This window comes from Halyomorpha halys, unplaced genomic scaffold, assembly GCF_000696795.3.
Source record: "Halyomorpha halys isolate HHAL.00 unplaced genomic scaffold, Hhal_1.1 Scaffold251.1, whole genome shotgun sequence".
Lineage (NCBI taxonomy): Eukaryota > Metazoa > Arthropoda > Insecta > Hemiptera > Pentatomidae > Halyomorpha > Halyomorpha halys.
In genome coordinates, this window is record NW_027106674.1 from 1431876 (window position 1) to 1458374 (window position 26499).

Sequence of the window (26499 nt, forward strand, 5' to 3'; positions counted from 1 at the left end):
CATGGAAAAACGTTCATTTAAAGAAATCAATCCAGAACTGTCCGAATCATTCTCAGAAAATATAAATTTCGGGAGGGGGGTTTCTAGGAAATACCTATTATTAGGAAAAATGGATCAATAGGCACTAATTGAATTTACTGAAGAATATTTTTTTAAATATTCTAAAATTCTGGAACACAGTTATGGTAAGGTGAATCTTAATTTAATATATTTCTATCTGATTGACTGACTTTTTTTTTTTTTTTTGTGGAAGAAGCCAGGAAAAGATTTAACAAAATGTTCCGGGCACTGTAAAACATGAAAGTGGTGGTGTATTGGTTTAGAGCTATTGGCACTGGTAGATTAATTTATTGCTGATATTGAATGAAAATTCATGCGTCGAAATTTTGAGATACGTGAGAACAAAAAAAAAAAAAAAACTGTTATAATAGAAGAATGATCTGAAGTATTCATTGCTTTTGGTGGATAATGACTGACATTCAGATGCTCCTAAATCCTGAAAACACTCAGTTTTGTATAGCTGTCTAAATTTCAAGTTGTGGTACCGTGTATGAGGCTTTCCACGAAACTCCCCAAAACGTGCCCTAGGAGTAGAGCAACGGATTTAAAAAGCACTCCTCCCCTCCGAAGACATTCGACTCAGTGCAAACGTCTACTATTTTGGGAGGAAATACGATAAAAATATCTTATATGAGTATATTTGATTATCCTCTACGTGGGGATATATGCACGTGTCGAGGCTAAAGCAACCAATGTACATATTTTTAAAAATGCTTCGTTCAAACGAATGCTGTGAAGCACTAATATTTTTTATTTTTATTATACTCCCTTATTACTTACATATGTTTATCAAACAAAGCCAAGACACGAAGAATGGGTAATTACTGTGATCTTGGCCTTCGAGAGGGATATGAATAGCTAATTAAAATAATAATTACTCATTAAAATGGAAAAGTTTAAAAATACACTAACTCACGTGGCTATTAACAATTAACAATTACAAAATTAAATTTCAGTTTACTGTTATTTCAATGAGTTCATTACTTTGTCATTTTCAAATACACTAGATATTTCTATTTTTTTTGTTTTAAAGTAGGTATGTATGGGGTTAGACCTCACTTAAATTAAAGTATAAAAAAGCGTAAAAACGTATAAAATGTAACCATAATTATAAGGGAATTAGCTGAGAAGAGGAGATAAAAGATAAGCATACGAATGAGGTCATATACAGTATTAGCTCATAAATAATGACAGTTACAAATAGGGACGGATCAGTTACTATTTCATGGTATAAAATTTTAAAAAATAAATTAGTACTCCGTTACAAAGATGATTTGTTTTTAAAGGTTTCTTCAGATGGGAAAACGGGTATCATTTTTATTTTACCCAAAATACAAGTGTTTCACAAAATGTTATTAAATCCTGTACATCGGTATGAATCGTGTACACTCGACTATCTTCGACTGTCCAGTTTTTCAAACTGTTGTCCGTATTTGTGCTTTAGTTACTAACCAAATTCTCTCTTAGTTCATATTTATCTAATTTTTATTACTCCTAACAAAAGAGAGATGATTGATTATTTTAAATAAACAAAATTATAGGTAATTTGGAATTTTTTTTAAATTCAGTAACTAACCCCTGTAAGACAATTTCAATGAAGATAAAACTTACCTGATATTAAAAATCACTTGATTTTACATTGATATACCTAGTGAATGAATGTATCAAAAAAAGGAAACAAAAATTATTGAAAAAGTTTCTGTAATACCTTAAGGATATAACAGTATCTTTTGGTTTTTGAGCTAGGCTGCTCATACCACACACACTGACCATTTTGCGAGACATGGTTACTTTTTCTCAAATTTTCAAAACGTGTGTATCCGTCGAAAACTGGAATTCAAAATTTTGCAAAATTGGAATACTTTCCCTATATACTGTATAAACAGCAACATATAGGGATTAATACAAATAGCAAATATTTAACGAAAAACGTGGAATATTTGTTTGTATTAATAAATAAAACCCCATAAAGGACAACATTTTTTAATCTTAAACATACAATTAAATAATGCAATATTAAATTTATAATTTATACTAAACATAATTTATCCACACTCCAAATAATTTTTTTTTTTAAATGATTGAATGTAAAATTTTTTGATTTTTTTTTTTTTTTTAAGATTACGTCAAAACAACTTTATATTGTGATAAGCTTTTTTCCAATCAATGAAGTGATTAGAGCACAATTAAACATGAACTTTCTAAAGGAGTTAAATATTTTATTTTTCTTTATTATCTAAATATAAATAAAGATTATTTATAATTTAATTTCTTAATAACCCTTTTTTCATAAAAGAATTCCAAGAAGCTTGTTTTTGATCCGTAATAAAATTGAATTGCCTGATTTTACGTTTAACGTTCCGTCAAATTTTTGTTTGATTTCTTCTCCAATATTACCTGGATATGATTTCAGCTACAAGTGGAAACAGAATTAGCTCCAAATTATTCGCGAGAGCTTGGAAAGAATAATTATTTCCAAGTTTTCAATTGACATTGCAATTTTTTTGTCTCGTTTTCTTGTTGTTTTATAAGAATAGAATGAGAAAATATTTAAATATAATTAATTTATATTTCTCAAGCAGATAAAAAATTTATTAATCGTCAACAATAACAAAATATTTATTTAAATACGAAAATATTCATTTATGTAAAACTCTAAGTCTTGGTTATGACTAAAAAAGACATAAATAAAATTCATCATCTGCAGAAAGTAAACAGAGCTCGCGTGCCTAGTAAACCGGCTCCACTAGCCATTAATCTATTTTCTGATTCTGCAACTCTTAATCCGCTTAGTTGGATCATTTATCTCATCCTCAAGTGTTTATTGGCTAAGTCATCCAAACGGAGTAAAATACTAAAATGGCTGTAAACATACAAACCAAGTACTGATTAAAAAAAAATACATATACCATGTATATACATTTCAAAAAACTGTGTCATAATCGTCAATATATAAAAAACTCGGAAGATATTGCAACTTTCAGTGTGTCTAATAACCATGTGAAAGTATTTTGTAGGTGTGCTAATTATTATTAGAAGTTATGCAATTTTTACTGTGAATCAAATTATATACTTTATCCTTAAGATTTAACAACCTAAAGCAAACATAAAACTATTAGTTCCGATTTTTGATGTTTTTAAATTAACTCTATATTTTTCATTTTATTGGATTGATTTAAGGAATTTATAAGAAACCTCACTAAACCATATTCCCCATATTGCGCTCAAAGAGGTCGGATTTGATTATAGGCCAACAGTTAAGAAAAGTAAGTTAACAGGCAGAGGAGAGCAAGAGGGAGCCGTGGCTCATCTCTAGATTTTTGGGGCACAAGAAAAATAAAAAAAAGAAAGAAGTAAACTTATTAGATAGATGATTCATTTCTGCAAATATGCTATAATTAGGAAGGTAACATTGTTGAGTTGACATCATCACGACCTTGAAGGCATAAGATGGATAAACATCGATTCTTGGGTAAAATTCAATGAGCACAATTATTCTTCATATACTTATCACTAAAAATAATGGAGGAAACGAACAGAAAAGAACTTTTTTAGATTTTATTCTTTATAACTTACAGTTTGCCATTTTAATAATCTCAGAATGTTTGTTGAAAATAAATTTCAGAAGGCAACTATTGTAGAAGAGGTGGTTAATATTTTTGCCAGCAATCTTAGAAGGCTGATGCTCTCATAGTAAATCTGTTCGTCACCACTTACATTTTTGAATTTATTGTGTGTATTGTATGTATATATATACAATAATTAAGTTTATGCTCGATATTCAATAATTTATTGTCATTGAAGCTAATAAAAATTTAAAAAGTAATAAATTTATTTTATGAAGAAGCAATAAAATGGTGGGGTATTTCTTGGAATGGGGAGTAACATATCTTTCTTTTACCTTTATATATATATATATGTGTGTGTGTGTGTGTGTGTGTGTGTAATGGGCTGAGGTCTGCTTCCCCATTGGTGAAATCCTGCTTACGCCCATGCCTCAGTGAACGACTTTTCGGACTCTTTCGTATATCAATTACCTTAGTTCATTTTAAATCACTGATTATTTTGTATTTACACTGAATATTCCCTATTGCAAATTCTATGCTATTCTTAATCATACTATTTTAGCTTTAATTTATTAATTTATTAATCAATTTTTTTTTAATTGAACTCGACTCTGATTCAATGATGGTTGCAGCGATATTCTCTTATATTCACAGTTGATCTTAGATGAAAGAGTCCGAAACGTAGCTCTAGGAAATTAAAAATAATCGATAAAGATGTATGATAAGGTTTGTTATAAACTCCCAGAAATTAATAACCTATAGATTGAAATTCACCCAATAAAAAAAGATTTCAGAAATGAATTATATTTTCGTACCAATAGTCATATTAATTTTACATAATTTATTATATCCAAGAAGGGCGGTAAATGTAATATAACCAGTATATAAAGATAATGGCCGAAATAAGTTATTTACACAGTGTAGGGCATTTTGAAATTCAGGCCGTATTTAACGAAGAGGGAAGTACCGGGCACTTCAGGATATATGAGTCCTTCAGATTAGAGTGGGGGTCCTTCAAATATGAAAAATCTGATTTAAACTATATTCAATAACATTGGATATAAATAAACATGGGCGTACCCAGAGGGGGACAGGAGGGGTAGCTGCTCCCCTCTCCCCGAAATACAAAAATATATTAATTTAATAAATTAATATGGGCAGGAGGGATAGCCCCTCCTCCCCTAGAAGTGAAAAAATATATAAATTTAATAAAAATTAAATTTTTTTTCAAGAAAATACTAATTGTAATACCTAATAAAGCACTGCTACAGTTATATATATATAATTTTCTTAAAATTTTGGTTTCATTCACCTTTTCCGTTTTGAAATTTGACAACCTGTGGACTAAGGTTTGCTCCCCCCCTTATTTTTGATCCTTGGTACGCCCTTATAAATGAGTCAGTCTTTTGAGAAACACCTCATCTTAATTTTTACCATATTTATATACTATATAAATATACCGATGAGAGCAAACCTGATCTATCCAATATAAAACATTACTAGCAACAGGGCCCTAAATTCATACATTAAAATATAAATTTCAACCCTAAAAGGAATAATTCAACTTTGTTAAAATAACACTTTTATCACAATTCAATTCTAATAAATGACACAGAGTAATTTTAAAATTTCAGTAACGATTGAAGGCAAAATATTCAATTAATTTTAGTTTTAAATCTTAAGTTATAATTTAAGAGGTGGCTTGGATGGGACATTTGTTTAGCTGTTATGAGGGCGTTGTTAGTAGTTTTTACTTTTGAAAATTCAGTTGAATTCAATTGAATAAAAGCATATGTGAACTTCTGGAAATTATTTACTAACTGAAAGGTGAATGTAAAATGTTTTTCTGTATGAGAATGGCCCTACCCGCATGTTCCGGCCACCATTCGAAATTGCCTCGTTCATTATCTCCCCCAGCCATCTCTTGTTTCTTTCCCATCAGTTCACTTCTTTATCAGCATCTGTTTTCCAGTTGAAGTTAAAATATGTTGAAAATAAAACATGCTGGTTATGTTAATATAGAGATTATTTTTAAATTTGTCTGTTTCTAAATTCTGACCTGATAATTTGGATATTTTGGTACCAGAACCAACCTTTGTTTAGTTTGATAACAGAACTAGGGAGACCAAATGCCCTTTTTTTCTACAGTTTTTATCTCTGTGTATTATTAGATCGCTTTGTTATCTTTTATCTAGGGACAGCGATAGTGGTCATTACCACTATTTTCATGACTGCGGTCGTGGTAGAACTATCGTCCTATCAGGATTAGCTTGAAAGTAGGTAGCACTGCATGCGTGACAAGCAACTGACACGTGTAGACGTCTTGGTAGTGAACTATCGTACCTTATAACTTCACAGCAATAACTTATACACTTCATATTTCATGTCTCCTTTTCGTCTACTGGAAAAGTAGTCGTTTCTAGTATTTCATCATTCATTCACAAAGTTGAACTGTTAGCGAGGTTAGGTTTACAATGAGCATTGTCATATTGTCTCATTATTATTAATCATTTTTAATGTCAAAAGTAAATGGTATTACTTTAACGACAGATATCTGTCACGTGGAAATGGGTCCTTGCAAGTACCAGCAAATGTATTATTTTTTGGAAAAAAATTTCAATTGAACTTAAAAAACTTTTCAAGTACTACCTTGTTTTTAATAAAATTAATAAAATGTACATTATATAACTAGTTGATAAAGAATTTAATTGGATACAAATGAGAATGCACATTTTATGAAAATTTTAGTACGATGACGTCATAACAAGATTTTTTACGTTTTTATGAGATATTAAATATGATATTATCTACGTTTCCGAATAGGTTTTCTGTAAAAAAAAAAAAAAAAGCTGAAAACATTGATTAAAAAATTATACAGGTGTTTCCAAGTTTCAATAAAACAGTCGAAAAATTTTGTTTATTAAAAACCACTCGAAGAAATCCATCGGTCAAAAACCATCGTAATTAGGTTTTTTTTTTTGGTTTTTTTTTTGTGTACTTGTTCCTATATCAGTTATTAAAACAAAAATGTTGTTTATAATTATTTAACTAGGCCTAGAAAAAAAAAATTTAAATGATTTTTCACTGGTGTGATTATTTAAAATAAAATGTTTTTTTATGAAAATAATTATCTTTTATACTGTTATAAAAGAATTTCCTTCAATAAGGTTTTCTATTGAATGAACTTAAAAGGTATGAATTGGTAATTCCCTGAATTCTTATTCTCCTATCAAATAGATTATTGAACTGACCTAATAACGTTTAATATCTGTTGAGAAATTAAGAAAATATTAAACTAGGAAAAAAAAAAAAAAAAAAAAAGGAGCCGAGAAAGTTTATATCTTCATGAAGGAGTCACTGCGGGAAGGAAGCAAAAGAAAAATGATATACGAGAGCGGATATTTCTTCGAGAATATAGGATAGGATGTCCAAGGCCCAGTTTCTCAGCTCAGTTACAGAGACCTTTCTATCAAAGCACTATTTTGTATACAGCTTATAGTAAGCAAAAATCGTCTTCTGCTGACGAATTAGCATTAATGCAGTATTGATCGGGTGCAAACTCCGATTTCAATAATAAGTAAGCAAATCGGTCAATTGACAAACATCTCAGCAAATAGCTGTATCCAATAATATCTGTTTTTGTTGTACAATCTCAGGTATGTTATACAATGAGATATCTATTTTCTTATTTTTACAGTAAGATAAATCTTCGTATTTACCTCAATTTGTGGTTTGAAGTTTAAACAACTTTACCTCATTAAATGTAAATAAAATCTAGTAACAATAACTTAATCAATATGACAAGTCGCTATTTGAAGTCGATTGTATTATACAAATCGTATTTTACTTCCTCTTTCCAAGGTTAATGCATTTCGTTATGAGTATTGACAATGTTTCACATCCATCGTGTATTGCTATATCAACAAGTTACAGTAGGTAACCAGATATCTCGCATTCTGTAACATCTTATCAGTAGTGATAATATTGTTTATCTATAAAAGTTTCAGATAACCCGGAAATATAGGCAGAAAGAAAATATTTAGAAGATTTATTATATTTTATAATAGTTTAGACAGAATTAACTATATTCTATTATTTAACTTTCTAAACTCTTGTAAATCGAAAAGTGATAAAAGATAAATTATTTTCTAATAAGCAAAGAAATTTACGCCAACTGAAATATTAAGTTTAAATGTATATAAAAATATTAACAATAACCATTCTGTAACGATTAAATATAAGAATTCTGAGATCTATTTTAATTTTCAGTAAATTTCTTATCATTCAAATGTTTATTAACAATGTTGGCAAAAAAAAAATTTATACAAGACAACGAATTACGTTATTAATTATTTTTTAGATCTCTCATCACTCTGATTCATTCAACCACATCCTTAGAGTGATTCATTACAATCATGGAAAATCCTGTTGTCATATTAGATGTCATCCTTCAATTGACAGAAATATTATTTTGAATAAATAATAGAAATGTTTTAAAGAAAAAGAAATAAAATAATTAAAATTTAACCTACGATGTTACTAAGCTTAAACATCATTGTTAGTATTAAAGCATTAAATGGAATAAATATTATTGTTTTACTCACTCATTGGAAATTCCGCTTCGCATATATTGTAACATAGGCGTGAAAAAGTTTTTTTCAGAAATGAATTTATACAAATATTTATTTTTCAGTCTCGAAGAAGTCCCATGGAGCCATCGAATTCTTTTGTCTTATTCATTATTCACGTGGTCATTCAAAAACTAGAATGCCTTCGGGGTAAAAAATATAACCTAAGGTTTATGAACTGGGCTTACTTGAACGAGGCACAACAAAAAATGAACGATCTGTGAGCGGCCTTTTACGAATACCGACTGAGTCATTAGTGACTGACTACTGGATCTTTAAGATCCCTTTATCTGATGATAAAGCAATATGGCGTCTTCATAAGTTGAAAGCTTGTAAGCTTCTATCTCAAAATGTAAATTCGTTCATAATTAAACCTCATTTGAACCCCAATTTTTTAAATATTTATACATCGTTTGGTAAAAAAGAAAAAAATATACGGTGGTTATTAAAATTAAATGAGTATTGATTAATACCAGTCTCCAGAAAGTCATTAAAACACACTACTTCCTTCAAATCGAGTTATATTTTAATTACGATTTAGAAGTAAAAAAAAATTTGGATTATTAATTGTCAATAAGGATTGTATTCCTCACAATAAAAAATTGGATACCAAAGCATGGTTAACTTATATTATTCAATCGTTTTGTTTTTTAGGCTAATCATTTGTCTACAAAATTAATAAATTTAACCCACTATTTTATGAATGAAAAATAAGAATAAAATTTGCTATTAATTTCTCATATTTAATAGGAATTCGATATACAATGGTATCTCATGAAAAGAATTTCAATATTTATCAAATCAATCATTTCTTCAGATTGGTATTTGTATCCAAGTATAAAGTGTTACTTACGCAATAATGTTTACTGTTATAATCTTTCCCAATAGAAGTCTATTTTATAACTAAAGCATTACATAAACAAAGGAATGATATACCTAAACATTTACAGGTTCCAAAAATTAAAAAAGCTTAACTATTACTTGTTTTGTTTTTTTAATTTACCGAACTGATAATATAAATTCAAATAAAAAATATGACTGAAAGGTAAAATAATAGCTATCCTCTTTTTATTAGTAGAAATAATTCATCTTTAAACTAAAATCTGTAGACTAAAGAAAAATCACTTTATTTAAACACTGGATGGTTTTCCAGTTCTGAGAATAGTGAAGCCAAAACTTCAAGCGTGGTCACTTTCTTTGCCTCTTATGTTAGTTAATATCTCAGTTACAATAAACGTAACTCAAGAACCAAATGAACAGCTCAAATATTATAAAATATTTTTCGAAAAACCTATGGCAATTTACATTTTGTCTTTCTTTAACGTTTTGATACCTGATTAAATGAAAAATACTTATATCTACCTTAATAATTTCAGGAGTATTCTAGTAAACAAAACTAGATCATACCATTCCAAATATATATTAAAAATAGGTTTCTTTTTATTAGTAAAAATTAGTTCAAAATCAAGAAATTTCCGAAAAATTCAAATTGAAATTATGGGGGGGGGGAATTAAACTTAATTAAATAATACTAACCATTTTTCGAAATGTAAATAATATTTTTTCTAACAATACTCATAGAAAAGTAGACGTTATAGAATGGAACAACTCTTAATTTTAATGTTTTTTTTCCTCTATGAAATCATGATTGATCATTTTGTAATGTGTAATTTTTCACCAAGATACACAAATATTTTACTTTATAAATTTTTTACCTGAATAAATTTGAAGTTAAATACAGCATTTCCGAGATATATGGGAAAATTATTTTTCTAACATTATAATAAATTGAATGAAAAATATTGGCCAAGTCGTAGATTCCAATAATTAGATATTAATTAAGTATATTAGGATATATATCTGAGGAGTTTTATGAGAAAAGTTAATCTATCCAATTGTGAAAAGTAGAACTTTTTTTTTTGGTAAGTAAAAATTCTACAACTAAGTCAAAATTTAAATTTATCCCTGTCAGACAGGTGTTACTAAACAGCATTTGGAATAAATAATTAACTAATTTATATCAGATGCTCCCATGATAATTTTTAATACCTATAGATAAAGTGGATATATTGATTTTTTATAGCATTCTCCTCATCTATTTGAAAATAAACGGCTGTTTAAACTGCTATTTAAGAATTTAAGAAAAATAGAGACACTTTATTTTTCCTGCAAGACACAGATATTGTAAAACATTTTTGATACAATCTAATGAATAAATTAAAAAGTTTCGGAGAGTACAGGAAGAACCCATCTAGAAAATATTCATATTTATGGAAGTGTATCTATTTATTTGTTAAAGAACTTCTTTTTCAAATAATTCAAAATATGTCTTCATGTCTTTCCCGTACTCATAATAAAACTTGCATTTTAAATTCTTATTATAATAATGCAAGGGTAATTATTAGATACCAATGAGAAGAAACTAATGTTGCAACTTTTAAGATTTAGGAGGCCCTAGCCATTGTAACGACTGGACGAAGTGATATCTGTAAACATCTAATTGGAAACCACTGGTTTAATAAATTACGAAAATTAATTACATATAAATAAACTAACTAAAAAGCAAATATTACAACTGACATGGCTAGCGGATTACTACTAGGAAAAATTTGTTAAACCAAGATTTTTTGTGGTGCATAAAGGAGCATGAGATGGAAGTGGTCTATGTTTAGTGGTGTTTTTCATCATAGGTTGTAGCTAAAATTCCGTTTTTGTACGATGCTAAACAGTTAATTAAAAAAAAATCTCCTAACCTCTTAAAAAAATATTCTCAAAATCTTCTCGCTACCTTTTGAGCTGTATAATTTATCCCCTTCCCGAGTTTGAATTTAAGGACAGACGCAGGAAATCCGTGGTTCCCTAAGTGTGTGCCGCTGAACTCAGGGATATATCAACTTTTTACAAGAGTATAAACTACACCGTTCTCAAATTAAAAAAAAAACAGAATAAAATTACAATTAAAATAACAAATACACAATGATTCCTAGCATTTATTTTGCAATGCACCGCTCTGAGGATAATTGTACCACAAATTTGGGAACAGCTGCCCTAAATAATATTGCGAAATATTTTAACCATATATAAAAATATTTTTAGCGTTATCAATTTAGTGCGATCATTAATTAGCTAACTAATTGCTTACCTATCACTGCTCCACTTACCTACGGGTCATTAATACCTTTGATCTATGGTCCTAGAATGTTATTTATTCCATGAGGGGGTTTAATTGGCTTTCACAAAATGGATAAGGATCTTTGCGGAGACGAGGTGAGTGTGACCACAATGGCAGGCGATGAAATGGATTTTATCACAAAGGGAGGAGAAAGGAGGTACGAGCCTTTATATTGTTCAGTCCCTCCATCCACCATCAACCATTACCATCCTCCGCTATTGACATTCTTTCAGTCTTAGCAAATGTCAAAAATGAAAGGAGTATCTTTGTGTAAACAAATAATCGCTTTGTAGAATATATACATCTTGATATTTCATTTTAAACAAAAAACGAAAATTACTCCTTTATAAGTAAAATTCAACAAGGTTATCAAATCTTTTAATGAAATATCTGTAACATTTAAACACCGTTGAACTTAAAACTCTTTGTGAATCTTTGAATTATACCTGACATCTACTATATTAATTTATCTAAGTCGTAATTAATTTTTAAAAAAATATCATACCAATAATTTTATCAAAATTTTAAAAATCTCGATACTATAACCACCCTGAAAAATTAGGGGTAACGCAATTGGCTTCGAAGAAAATTTATTAAGGAAATTTTATTCAACATATGAATATACAATAAATATAAAGTAGGGTGTAAACTTATTTTTAAAAACGTTTTCTTATAATTCCATTATATTGATAAATTGTTTGGTGGCTTTGTTGGAGATAAAATAACTTTCAATATGATTTAAAACAAATGGTGCCATCAAGATACTGGTGAATTGTCAACCGCCTGACTTCAGAAAGAATTCCTTATGACATGGTAATGTGTGTTTGAAACGCAATATCAATAAATAGTTTTCTTACTATTTTCAGATCCACCCAGACCGTCTTATCCTTATAATAAAAACAAATTTAGTCTAATTTTGTTTTTTTAATAAGATATCTTTTTGGAAACGATATTCAATAATTTAGCTCGGCTGAATGATTTGTATACGTGAATTATTTTCTGACATGATAATTTTCTCAAATTCACTTATTTTCATTGAATAAAGATATTAAATTTACTTATTGAATATCGACATTCTTTGAGACGATCCCCTAATAAATAGGATTAGAGGTTTTAATTAAATTAATTATAGTTCATTATCTGTTAATTAGTGGAATATGATCAATATTAAGTATTTTTATCACATTAGAGCAGCAAATTTTTTACGATATATTTTATATTTTACTATATTTGGTCAAAAAGAGAAAAGTCATCTTGACAAAATTTCAACTGCTCGGGAACTATTAGACATCCATCCGTTTGTTAGTGCAACAAATAGAGCGACTTAAATTAAATTTTTAAAGTATTTAGTAATCTTTTTCGTATGCATAGCAGTTTCTATGTAATTTACAGTTTTTCTAAAAGCATTGTTCTTTTTTTAATAATATTAAACTTACAGAGCTCTAATAAAATTTTCTGTGATTTAAAACAGTTACTTTATATATTCAGGATATTGAGCATGCAATGTGAAACTGATGAAACCATGGTTTTGTGGAAAAGAATAAACTTCCGATGGACTGCCGAGGTTGGAAAATTATATTTTAAAAGTCAATCTGACATCAAATAAAATATCAAAAACCTCAGAATTTTGAGCATCACAAGTTGTTCCATGCTCTTAAAATATTATGTAATGCTCAGTAAGCATCTACACTGCATGACAGGTGTTGCTAGAGAAACCGAGACGGTAGAACACTCGGTATGTTCAGAAGGGTAAACAACGCAGAATTGCATGACCTGTACTAGGTAAACATAATAACAACACAGTAATCTCCGAGCTTTATGAGTTAGGCAGTGAACGGTCACTGATCCAACAGAGGCAAATAAAAGGATTCTGTAGGGTCCGATAGAGTAGATTTAAGTCTTGGCGAGATAAAAGGCAATCTGTTGGTTGTAGCTCATTGAAACATAGTACCTCCATGGTCGCCATGCATGTCTTTTATTGCTTTCCAATGCACCATGGTGTTATTAGGTTTACCTTTTTTCCCGTCTTCTTCCCAAACACGAAAAATAATGAACTAAAAATCTCAGTCTAAAGTTACAACTATTGGTTTGTTATCTTGCCATAATTTCAATTTCGACATAATAATATAATATTATCAAGGTCTTTGTTAAACAAGTAGCTACAATTTAAGATGGAGTAATGGATTTACAATCGCAAATCGTTGCATGAGTTTTGCAAGGAAATTTAAGATTGTGTGAGAGTCTGTAGCCAATGACAAAGATTTTTGCGTAGAATAGATGTTTAAATATATAACTACATATGTTTAGATAAATTGCGTAGAAAATAACCCAACTGAAACGAATCCGAATCCAAAGGAAATATAAAAAAATAACAGAACTATCCATTTCAATCTTTCATATCAAAAATCTCATTATTGTGATATCCCCGGTCTATTATTTGCAATAGGTGTATTTATTATAGAGATAAAATCATTCAGTATGAAGGACACATAGAAAGTTTCTTAAGGCGGTAGGACTAATGAACAGCTTATCATAGAGGTATATGTAACGTCCTTTTCCGTTGTCATAACATCCTAGAAAGAGAAGTGGAAGTCGAGGGCCGAAATCCAGGGGTGGTACGGGCTGGGTCAGGATGTAGAGTCGGCCGGGCAGGTAAATATGATAACCGGAAGCTGATGGTACAGGAAGCTCCAGGCATTGTTACTGCCCGCCGGAAGTCTGCCTGTTGTTTATTTGGACTGCAAGGAGCTACAACACGGTTTATAAACAACGTTCAGGGGCAGCGTGGCTTGCATTTTGAACTGAGAACTCCTTCCGTAATTTATGCGCCTACATCCCTAATTAATTAAAGTTTTAGTTTATTTTCCTCTCTCTTGCCTAGATTGCATTCCCCATTCATCTGAGATAATTTTTAAGAAAATAACTTGGTAAAATGTTTAGATGAGCAGAAAATTTAAGCTTAAACAATTACAAAATCATCTGAATTTAGAACACAGTTTATTAATTGCCGAAAAACAATAAAAAGATGTAGGAGGATGATTTTTGAGACAAACTCTTAAAGATCACAGATAGAAATATTCTCTACAAATGATATTAAATTTGATATCCATTTAGAGGTATCCATTTCCAAGTAGAGACTTTGAAAAATTAATGAAGGGTATAAAAGTTATGGGAAGGTAAGCAAGACACATCTCACAAGAAAAAATATATATTTTTTAAAGATAAAAGTCACTACTTAATGTAATAAAATTGCAAAAGTCGCATAACATAGGTTTTGATTTTTACCTGCTAAGGTAACATAATGACTTAGGCTGATAGTTCTCAAACTGGACGTCGTGGCATCCTAGAATAAGTTAGGTACGCAAAAGTATAGTACGAAAATGCATCTATTTCATTGCCTTTATAACAAAATTACTGTTTATTTAAAGAAATCTGAAAATTATTTAATAATAAACCTTAAGAGATTTCTCTACAGAAGAGGACAACAAAAATTTCTGACGAGCTTTATAGCTTTTTTTTTGGTTTATACACTAATAATAAATGATATGACTAACATACGCAACACGCAAATTTCATCGATAGTTAACAACTAACAGGAAATGAGATATTTAAGAAAATTGCACCAAGCTCAGCCCCTCCCACTTCCTACGTTGGAAACATCACAACCGAACATATCATAATTTATTTCTTTTAAATTTTGGGTTAGATAATCAAATAGAGAGTGAACCTCATTACCCGGTGGGTATTAATTAATTTGTAAATGCTTACTTAAACTATATTAATATACGATATCATCATGGCAACTCCTTAATATATAATAAGATTATAGTAGAAGGGAAAGAAATGAGCATCGTTATAACATAACAAAAGAAAATACACAGGAGATAGGAAATAATAAATAAATAAGTCAAAATTAAAATAAGCAGTATTTAATCTCAAAAGTTTATTAAAATAATAAAAAAAAAATTGCTGATTGCTTTAAATTGACTGGATGAGGCGGGAAAAGTATAACTAAAATACGTGTTAAAATAATAACTTTCTAATAGTAGGAAGAGCTTATTAATATAATAATGTAATCAAGATAGGAAAAAAATTAGCCTAATAATTATCGTTATAGGAAGACGAATAAGGTATGCGAATGTAAAAGCGATTAGAGTAGTTTATCAAACTAATTTTAAAATGTTAAATAGAAAAAGCAATTATAACGTCAAAAAAGAAGAAGGACATAATGTGATAATAGTATTAAAAAGAAAAAGAAAATTATAGCTAAATAATAACATTTCAAAAATAAATATTAAAATCAGGGATCGCACCGGGTCCCTGACAACAATAAAAAAAAAATCATGGAGAAAAAAGAACAATTTATTGCTGTAGCTAATTCAGATAATCAGTTAATAAACTTACTAGGGTTAAAATATTGTGGATCAGACAAGCTAATTTCTTTTTTAATATAAGCAACTATTATAATGAGAAATCTAGTTTTTATAATTTCGCCACAAACATAATACAAAATCAAATCCGTTAATTAAAAAACTAACAACACCAGACTTATGTAAGGAAGTAGCTAGAAAGTGAGTCTTCTAAATTAATTGCAAATTCAAAGTTATTATTGACTAGATTAGATGTATATCCTACATCGAGGAGTAAATTCTATAACCAAAGTTCTGTTTCAAAATAAATTATAAACTGATAATATTTGTTTTGTAGTTAGTATTTTTTGCGAGTCCATTCATTGTACAATGCTGCCTTATTACTTTTCAACTGCTACAATGCCACTATTAGTTTTTACAACTGTGAAACAAAAAGTATGAGAGCATGTACTTCGTACTTTGTATACTAGTTTTTATGGACAAAAATTATTAGTTTTCACTATGCTCTGGTAACGTCAACTCAGTTTTTTTTTTAGAAACTTAGATATGAATAACTAAATATATGAATATGTATTATATATACTTATATATGAATATATGAACTGACCTCATTATAAAATGGAATTTTTCCAGATGCCCAGTTGGTATATTTCTGATCCAGTTGTGGATCGTTTACAACTGGTTTCTATTTATAAAATGTTGTGGACTTAACCTAATGAAATTTTTGTTTGCAAAACGATATTTGTAAAATGTTGGGATACATAGTTGTAATAGGTCATGATAGAGTTCACCCGACGATATTTGTTTTAACAGTACCTTAGCTAGTCATAAATATAATTTTAGCTATTTTGAAAACAAAAGTTTCTCTTTGAGTTTTTAATATATTTTTAAAGTCATATGACTCTGAAACGTACAACACATTCTATACCTTCTCTCTCAACATTTATCTCAAATTATTTTTCTGAACCACAACATGTTGGAAAATCTTAACCTCCTGTGTTTAGTTTCATGGTTATCTACAAAATCTGGCTAATCCAGATTATTTTCTGAATTATAATGTATGTATATAGTAGCAATTATGTATCTAAGTACCTACTTGTTGTACCTGTTAAATTTAACAATACCAAAGATAAAAAAACTTGTGGCAGTCTTTGAACTGGCCAACAGAAATGAAATAAATGGAAATAACATTAATAAAAACACAGGGCATTCGAAGTGAAACCCGAATCGTAAACTCCCTCAAAGAAAGCCAATACATTGAGCCCAATACTCTTAAAATCAATGTGATTTGAGGAAAAGGATTCCATCACTGAGTATGCGAACATAATGAACGTAGGAACGTGTTCAAAAGACCTTGTCTATGGCAAGAGTGACCCTTTGGGATTCGAATCCGACAAGTAGAGTCGTCTTACACACCTCTAGTTTGTAATTACTATTATAAAACTATTCTATGAAATGTATGAATTTGGAATCATGTCACAATTGAAATTAAAAAAATAGGAAGATCACAACTAAAGCCGTAAATATCGTTGTAGTTTCCACAAATGCAATTTTTACCTGGTTAAATATATATTTGTTTTACTAGTTATCAGGAAGATCAAAAGTTGATAGATCCACTACTTAAAAGTCAAGATTTTTTTTTAGAAAGAAAAATTTTCACATCTAAAATTTATTTCAAAATCTCAATTTTCATTTAGTCAAAGAGTTTTAATAGATCAATCTTTTTAATAAAAAATTAACTAATCTACATGAGATGCTTCTATACCAATTTTTAAATAATAATTTTTCACAATTGTCTAATATGATTTTTTCTTGAAAACTCCTCAATTGTTTAAAATCGTTTATAAAAATATCGAGAGGACGCAGAATAGCGAGGAATTCGCCAGTTGAAAAACCGTGATCAAATTCTTTCCAGGCAATTGGGCTTTTGGAAGGAGTAAGTGCTGGAAGAGACGAGGTGCATTGGAGGGAGGGAATCGGTGCCACGAACCTGCAATAAAATACCGTTCCTCGAGAATAGCCCACACGTCCCCGGGGTAATGCACATGTTAATGGTGGGAGGGCCACTTGAAGAAAAGCCACATAAGAAAACAAATTGGAAAGGACAAGAGTCTGACCTTTGCGGGTCGTGACCGAAGATGACGTCGCGTCGTTGCACAACCAAATCACCCTCTCACCGGGACCCAGCCTTTCAATCTGCTAAAATCGTTACGATCCAAAGCCTACAACCGCCACCCTGCAAGGAGGGATCAGAGGACAACAGATTATAATGAACTGAGGATGTATCTTTAAGATCCAAAGTTCTTGTAATTTCATATCCAATGGAGTTCAGGTACGGTATTAATAATAAACATTTGTTTTGGAATCTGTAGATATATTAGCTGTAGTTGCAAAGCTGGACGGAGGTGATCTCTTAGGACAGGGCTGGAGGAAGAATGCATTGATAAGAAACTTATTAATTCATTATGCATTTATCGACAGAGGTTTTATTACTTTTTACTACTAAGTGTATATACGCATACATAAGTTGTAGTTCAAAAGTACAAGAATAAAATCACTAACTCAATTTTATTTTTAGAGAAAATTCCGTACTTTTAGTAATAATTTATTATTTTTGAATATATTTTTATTATTTATTTTTACATACATGTATTAATTTTTTATATCTATTTGTTATTATTTTTTTTTTGTATATTTATTTCTATATCACTACTTTTATCAGTTATTTTTATCAATTGTATGACATATATATTACGAGTTTATATTCCAATTTATTTAAAATGAATATTAAATAAATATTGCATTTAGGTTCCAAGTCCCTGAACCTTCTAATATGTCGTATTTTAATTCACTTTCAGTAGTTTCCACACAAAAAAGTTTAAATAAGAATCAATGAATGAAATCTACGAACAAATTTAATTCACTTTTGAAATAATATTTTCATAATTAGACAATGCTTAACAGAATGAAGATAAACATGTAATATCTTGTTGCTTAATATATATACATATATATTTATATAAACGAAAAATACAAAAAAAAAAAAAATAATAATAAACAATTATGGAAATGTATATCCTCTTGAGACTGCTTGGCATAACCATTTGCTAGACAAAGACATGCGTTTGGTATTTGCGATACACGCCACCAATGCTAAAAATCGTATCACAAACAAGAAGGGTAAGAAAAACAAAATATTTCAGAATTTTTAAAGATTTAAAAACTTAATTTCAAAGAGACATACTGCCATTTTTTTCACCATTTCTAATGAACTCATGTTCTCCTAATCTATAAAACCACTTTTGATAAAATTAGAAGAAAACTATTGGTATTCAAAGCATAACCAATCATATAACTCGGGTATATGATATTAATCTTTCAAATAATTAATTAAGTTTTGTGATAATTCAAATTCATTTCACAGTAGTAAACTGCATAACGTTATATTAATTTTTTATTAATAATATTTTATGCTATGTAATTTTATGTTATTTTTCTATATTTATTTATTATATTAAATTACTACAATTTTCGAATATTAGTGTTTTCATTAAACCACTTTGAATAAACTGAAAGGACAGGATTTATACATCGCTGCTTTGCTTAAATAGTGTCACGTATAAAAATAAAAAAGGTATGATGTTATCTAGAATTGGGCGTATTCCAAAGATAGTACCGTCGACAGTGGTTAGTTTCATTACTACGGTCATCCTGCAGACTTTCCTCAAAGAATTGTAAAACATTGAGCTTTAGTCTACGGTAAACTCTATGTAAGGCTCATAAATTAAAAAAACAATTTTTGGAACATGTGCCACTTTTCAAGCACAACAGTAACATGTAAACAAAAATTTGTACACATGGAAACATATGTCTATATATCACATATCCAGAACTAACAAAAGATGCATGACTTAACATTTCGAACATCATAAATTTCAATGTTTGGATCCCCATCATCCCAAAGAGTAGGCAGGCTTCAAATATTACCCCGAACTAATAAACACAATAGATGTTACACCAGCAACATGTGTTGAGGAAAACAGGAAGGGCTTCACAACTCAGCCTTGTGTCCCATGTTGTTTCTTACAAAAACATTTTTTAAGTTGTGCTGCTTTCATTCGGGACATGTAATAATGTTATACATAGGATTTAGTATTTATTTTGTTTCCTATTCCAAGCGCTGATATCTCCAGATTACCAATAATGGACGTTTAACTTATAATTAAAGCAACAGCTCCCAGGTGTCTCCAGCATTGTAACATTGCTACTATATTACATTAAAATTGTTTATTACTTTCTCTTAACTATACATGGAATATGTTGTATGGTATTGTACTCGTGAAAATTAAAAAAAAAAAAAAACCTTTTGAGGTTCCCCAGAGTATAATATTCAAGTCTCGCGTGTTAAGTGAACAGTTTAGCTCAAAAAAAAAAAAAGTACGAAACTGAAACTACATATTTAGGGCAGGTGAATGGTTAAAGCATCTTTTTTGTCGATAAAATCAAACAAACAAAAGTCTCACTTCATATTCACGATTTTTACATGTTTTTAGAATTTTTCCTAAAAAGACAAAAAAACAAACAATTAAGCCGTCTTGAATATAAGGCCTTATCCTCAAGTATTGAAGTTTGAAGTATTGAAACAGGGTTTAATGACGAATTTTTAAAAAATCCTCCCCTAAAGCTCCATTAATCTTGTTTATTTGAAATAATTAACCATCCCATATTTTTAGTAATACTGAAAATTGGATAAATATAAATATAAACTGTATAAGAATAAACTTGAGGAGATATGAAGTAAAATATTTTTTCCAGGTTAAAAAAACATTTCCGAAAATGGAGGTAATGATGAAGTCGTATAGCAAAACTAATATGCAACATGTAAAGTCGTATAAGGTAATAGGGAATGACCTCTGTTTTAACACGAGTTTAAATATAGGGCGCATGCGCAGTGCGTTTTTCCGTTTCGCCAGTCTGATTTTTATTCCATGTCATCATAGTTATTTTTTTCATTTTCACTTAACTTAAATCATTTTTAGAATTTTCTATATCGATTCTATGTCAATTTTTATCAGAATAAATGATTGAGAGCAGAATTGAAGCTTTAGTAAACTGTTCTACTTTTGTACTTCTACCACAGTTTTCAGAAGAAAAACTTTTAAATTTTGCAACGAGTACTATTATTAATTAATGTTTGCAAACTGATTGCCAGATTGAATAATACAGAAATATGTTTCCTGAAAGGAGCCAGGATTTAATTTGTACTCAAAGTAGGATGATAAGTGATGCTACGCTTATTTCTGTTGTGTTCACTGGTTTTTTTCTTTTAAATAAAGCTAAATAATGAAATGCATGGCTGTAGATATTCTGGAACTATAATTATAACGCATTGAAAAGCTAAACGATTCAAAGAAGCTTAACAACAAATAATGATTATTCTGTGAAACGATAAAGGTTTTTTTTTCCATACTGACATCAACAATGCCATCTTCTACATTGAAAAAGAAAACGAAATAAGGCCTTTATGCTAAAGCCCCGTGAGGTTACTAACCGCGTTAGGGTCCAGTACAAAGCTAAACAACATCGATTTATCGACTTCCTACCGACTGGGGTAATTTTTTATCCCTCCCCCCTTCTTAGCAGTAACGCAATTAGGATTGGACGCTTGAGCAGAGCAGCGATACGCCGGCTTGGTCACAATGGACTCGTTACTTCGCGCGAAAAGGATACTTTCTCGAAAAGCAGAGCTCGGTGTCACTGTTGAATAACAAGAGCCTGTTGCGGGAGGTGAAAACGAGCGAAAGGCTGTATCGGTTGAAGGTCGTTAATGTATCAGGTGTACGCGCTCTATCAGCAAGGAATAGGTTTGATATAGCACTTTATAGGTCAAAATTGTGTGTAAAGAATTTAAAAAATCAAATATTTCCAGAATACTGGCTATTGAAAGGCTTCAGAGAAACTACGTCTAACTATATTCGATATAGTTAAGAAGTAGAAAGTGAAAATTACTGAATCGAAAGTAAAGAAAACATGTTTCCAAATTGCTACCATGCTCCAATATAGTATGAAGAGGATGTGTCATTCAGACTCTCCAAACGGTCCCTTGGTCTGTATTGGGAATAATGAATGTAAATTTCTAATTCTATGTTTATCGACACAATTCTTTTGTTCGAATTGAGACTATTTATTATGTAATTACCAAAACTTAGCCATGAGGAACAGCCATGAAGAACGACCTCCAATGCAGCCTACATAATACACCTTCGTACAGCTACCAGCTTTCCCGCATTTCCTTTTTAAGAGCCATCAATGTGCTTTAGGATTCGATAGACGTTTTCTGCTTCGCCCCGCTCCAAGGGGAAGTCTTCCAATTTCCTACCTCACTGTAGTTTCTCATCTTCCTTTCGACCCTCACTGGCCGGATCGGGTCGTTGAATAATGAATTGTTACATAGCCATGAACTTTAGTCCTATCCAATGCCCTGATAAAACTCCATTAAATATTTCAACATAGCCTTGATATAATGACTTTTGTTGCTCGCAGCTATTTCAGTCATCGCCAATAAATTCACAGCTAAAATAAATTTAAACGGATCGAGGAAGGATTGAGAACAGGATGAAGGAGATTAAAATGGCATGAAGGAGAGCGATTACTTTAAAATAAGAGAATCCATTAAAAAATATTACAAACAATACAATTATATTTTACCAGATTTCTGAAATTTTCCGCTTTCCAAACAATTTTGAAAACTGAGATTTTTGATTATTGCTACAACTTTATGGGATTTCAAATTATTGGTGAAGAAGAAACCGCCAAAACGTCCAGTTTCTCCACATTCGAAGCAGTTATCTCATCCTGGTTCTTTTTATTGCCTAGAGAGTTTATATAATGAGACATTAAACGCCATAATAAATATATATATATATATACTTCACAAAATTTCAATTTGAATAATCAAATATAATGCACTAGTTGAGCATTTAGCTTATTTAGCTTGGAGTCTAAATGTGCTAGACGCCAGAATTACATTGAGTTCCTAACATATGTATCATTGTTGGTTTAGTTCTAATTTAAATTGACCACATTACCACAAACTGAAGAAGATAGCCGTTGGCTTGGAGTAACTATACAAATTTAAATAAATAGGTATGCATATTTTATATATAAATATAAATTTTAGACCATTATAACCATAATTATATTGAACTTCAAACATTCGCCTTTTTTTTATTATAATTTTTCGTGAACTATCTTATCGGATTGTTTTTTTTTTTTTGTTTTTTTTTAAATAGACCATAAAGACATTATCGATAAGGTCGCTTGCCAATGGATCACAAAACATGGCAATGGAACATTACTACCTCTCCTAATCAACTCGTAAGGAACATCTGTTCCCAATTTCAGTCCTCTACCTTCCTGGGGATTAATGATGAGCGGGTGAGATAGCATGAGCTTCTAATGTATATAGAGATATTGTGGATTATTGTACAACTTTATTATCGATTTATTGATACTAACAACGGCCATCTATATATGGGCACATTCTGAATGATTCACATTAGGGATATATAAATATCAGAGAGGTTGGCTCAGAGGCAAGACTCCGTGCTACTAAATCCAAGGACCCGGATTCGAATTCGGCAGTGACTATTATTTATTCTGTTACTGTAGTTGTGAGTCAACACTGTGGGTTTGGGAGCCCTCCGGTGTCTATTCAGAATCATAAAGTCGATACCCTACGCTGGAGAAAAATCTTGCGGTCGAGTATGATTCTGACCAAATCACTTCCTTACTCATCCGTTGGTCAAGTAATAGTACTTCCCTACAAATGACTGCAACCCTGCATTTTTCTAACACTTCATAGGTTTATTTACATATATTACCTAAGCCAACCTGGAGAAAGTTACTTTGATAAATCAATAAGAAGGAATGAGACAATTTTAATTAAATTTATCATCCATAAAATTGTTTAAAAAAAAAAAAATACTCTACATAACTATATAATACATCATAGACCGTGAGCGGGTGCCTATGGTTTCCTTAATTTCGTTCCGCTAGCATTGCCACTACCGGCAGCTGGTTATTCTCATGCGTGCACATCAGTACCAGACACAAATGGTAAAAGGGTATCTAAATAGATGAAAGCTTAATTGAGAGATCTAAAAAAAAAAAATACTAATAATAAAAATAACAATAATAATTTTATTTAAAGAAAGCATTAATTAAATATTTAATTTAAAATAAATAAACCATTACTCATGACTTCATAACGTAAGATAAGCTGCGAAATGAGTTTAAAGCTTAAACTCATAGAATAATTCAAAACTATCAATAGAGATTTAACTAATATTTGTTTGATTTTGATTTATATGATCTTGTGGGAAAGTCCATACCATATAGTTCTATTTACAGTTGAAAAACTAGAAAATCGAGTTATTACATAAGTCTTCATTTTATATTTATATGGATTTATAATAAAATTTGCAATAGTACTGACAAAAGTAACTATTCTGTCGATGATGATGATAAATATTATTATAATGAAAAATTATCAGAATAACAAGAAAAATATTTTAACTAATATATTGTATCTGAAAATAAGATGGCATCGAGATCTTCTGCTACAGAAATTTTATTGGAGTTCAATCAGTTGATAGACTCATCACAAGTCTATATCATACCATTGTATAACTAACAACAAATTTACTGGTTGTAAATATATCACTATGTATAAATCAATAAATAAATTTTAAAAAACTAATCTCTAACAATAATTAAGACCTAATTAATAACTAAAGTAATCTTTAAAATATATTTTTAAAAAATCAATACAATATGTATGTTTAAAAATGTAAGGCGAACACGGAATTAGCAGCCTTGGTACTGAGATTAAATTCAACCAGAATTAAAAACCAAGCAGTATCTAAACATTTCCTTTTATTGATACAGGAATATGTACTAACATTGGCATTTTTCTAAAATATACATTATAATTACATTTTAATATACTATATTAATAATATAATTACTAATAATAATATAATTACATATTAAATATACATTTTACATAAAATATAATATAAAATCCACGATACTAAAAATACTTTAGAAATGGACTAAATTATTACTATTTTAGTAATAGGGGATTACTAAAATCCTCCTTATAAAGTGATTAATTGGATAAGTGTTTAATTAATTTTTCAATTATGGGTTCAGAGAAGAGAAACGAGTTAAAAGAGCCTATAAGGACAGTTACTTAGCCCCTTTCCCTAACAGTTTATATGGGCTTTCTGTCACTTAGGCGTAATCTTAACAGGGTCTAATGGGATAATCATGTTGAAGGAGGAGCTTAAGGAGGCCTGATCTACGAGTATGCCCCGTTTATGTCAAATGGAGCCCTTGGGATATGAGCTAGAGCTGACGTATGGTTTTCGAAAATGAAAGCTATATGATTTGTCCAAAAATAATTTTAGATTGAAACAAGTGTAGTAACAGTGTACCCAGGTTAGAACACTAAGCCTCTCAAGGAGTAGTTACGGAATGGTATCATTCTTCAGCACGATGATATTATAATAAAGAAGTAACGCGAATTGAGGATATAAGGAGCAACTAGAAGGAGAGTGTCAGGGTTGTGTCCAAGAAGAACAATAAAATAGTTTTAGGTCCTGGTTGTTAGGAACATGGTCCGGATGCCGTCAGAATAATTCAAATAATAAAAAAAAACTATTTATTGTAAGCCAACGTTTCCTCCTACTTCAGGGCTAAAAAGAGATACTAACAAAAAAAATAATATAACAAATTAAGAGGATAGATATCATGTATTAAAGAGTAGTCAAAAGTTATTTCAAATATGTTAAAGTTATAGAAAAATTAAAAAAGTAAATAAAAATCAGATGTACACCGAAAAGTATATATAAACAAAAAATACAAAAAGTATTAGGTAATATGAAAAACAAAATAATAACAAATAAAAAGTAGATTAAAGATAAATATAACAATACAGTACACGAAAATAAAGAAAATAAGGATAAAATAAAGGTAAAAAAAAACCCACATTTCTGAATGATGGAAAGTGAAACAATGAGATAAAGGTGGATAAAAGTATCAACTGTGTGGGGAAAAGGGGAAATTCGACGGTTAACGAATGACTTTACATTTAAAAGCAAAAAATATATAAAATGATATTCATTAAAGTAAAATAATATTAGGAAATACATAGTTCTTAACCAACGTTTCTACAACAAAATTATATAGGAGTAAATTGATTCCGTGACGCGAGATGAAACGGAAGTGGTGGGGTAGTTGCTGGTCAATTCTAGAAGGAAATGTTTTATATTGTATAGTAGGATAGTAGGGCCTTACAGTAGCTTAACAATTACGACTCGGATTAAGTAACTATATTTGGGTTGTGTAAGATCCTGTTATCATATTCTCTCCTATTACAATATTAAATAATTTCCTGCTAGAAAATGGGTTTCTATTCTAATTTTAATTATTCTGGAATTGATTATTACTATTCTGCGTTAAGCTATGAGAGAAACATCATTACTAATAAAATTTTGGTACATTATTCCATTTCGAGAAGTTTCACTTTTGTAATACCAGTAGCAAGGCTGCCTCAATTATTACTCAGACAAATGATTAGTTAATAACCTGATATGTATGAGAGGTACCAGCTGGGGTTTTTTAACTTAAAATAATTT

At 29.9% G+C, this 26499-nt stretch overlaps 1 protein-coding gene across 4 annotated transcripts in view; it reads right to left on the bottom strand.

Moving 5' to 3' along the window:
- Positions 1 to 26499, bottom strand: part of Dyrk2 (Dual-specificity tyrosine phosphorylation-regulated kinase 2) — a 279497-nt gene that overhangs the window by 157718 nt on the left and 95280 nt on the right. Inside the window, exon 1 of one of the 4 annotated variants that reach the window (XM_014419783.2) lies at positions 8231 to 8502. The exons of 2 other annotated variants lie outside the window; for them this stretch is intronic. In XM_014419783.2, the coding sequence (XP_014275269.1) occupies positions 8231 to 8265 (35 nt within the window). In that variant the 5' untranslated portion in view covers positions 8266 to 8502. Of the gene's footprint in view, positions 1 to 8230; positions 8503 to 26499 lie in introns of those variants that run through there. One more of the 4 variants, XM_067045037.1, reaches the window with a different exon arrangement.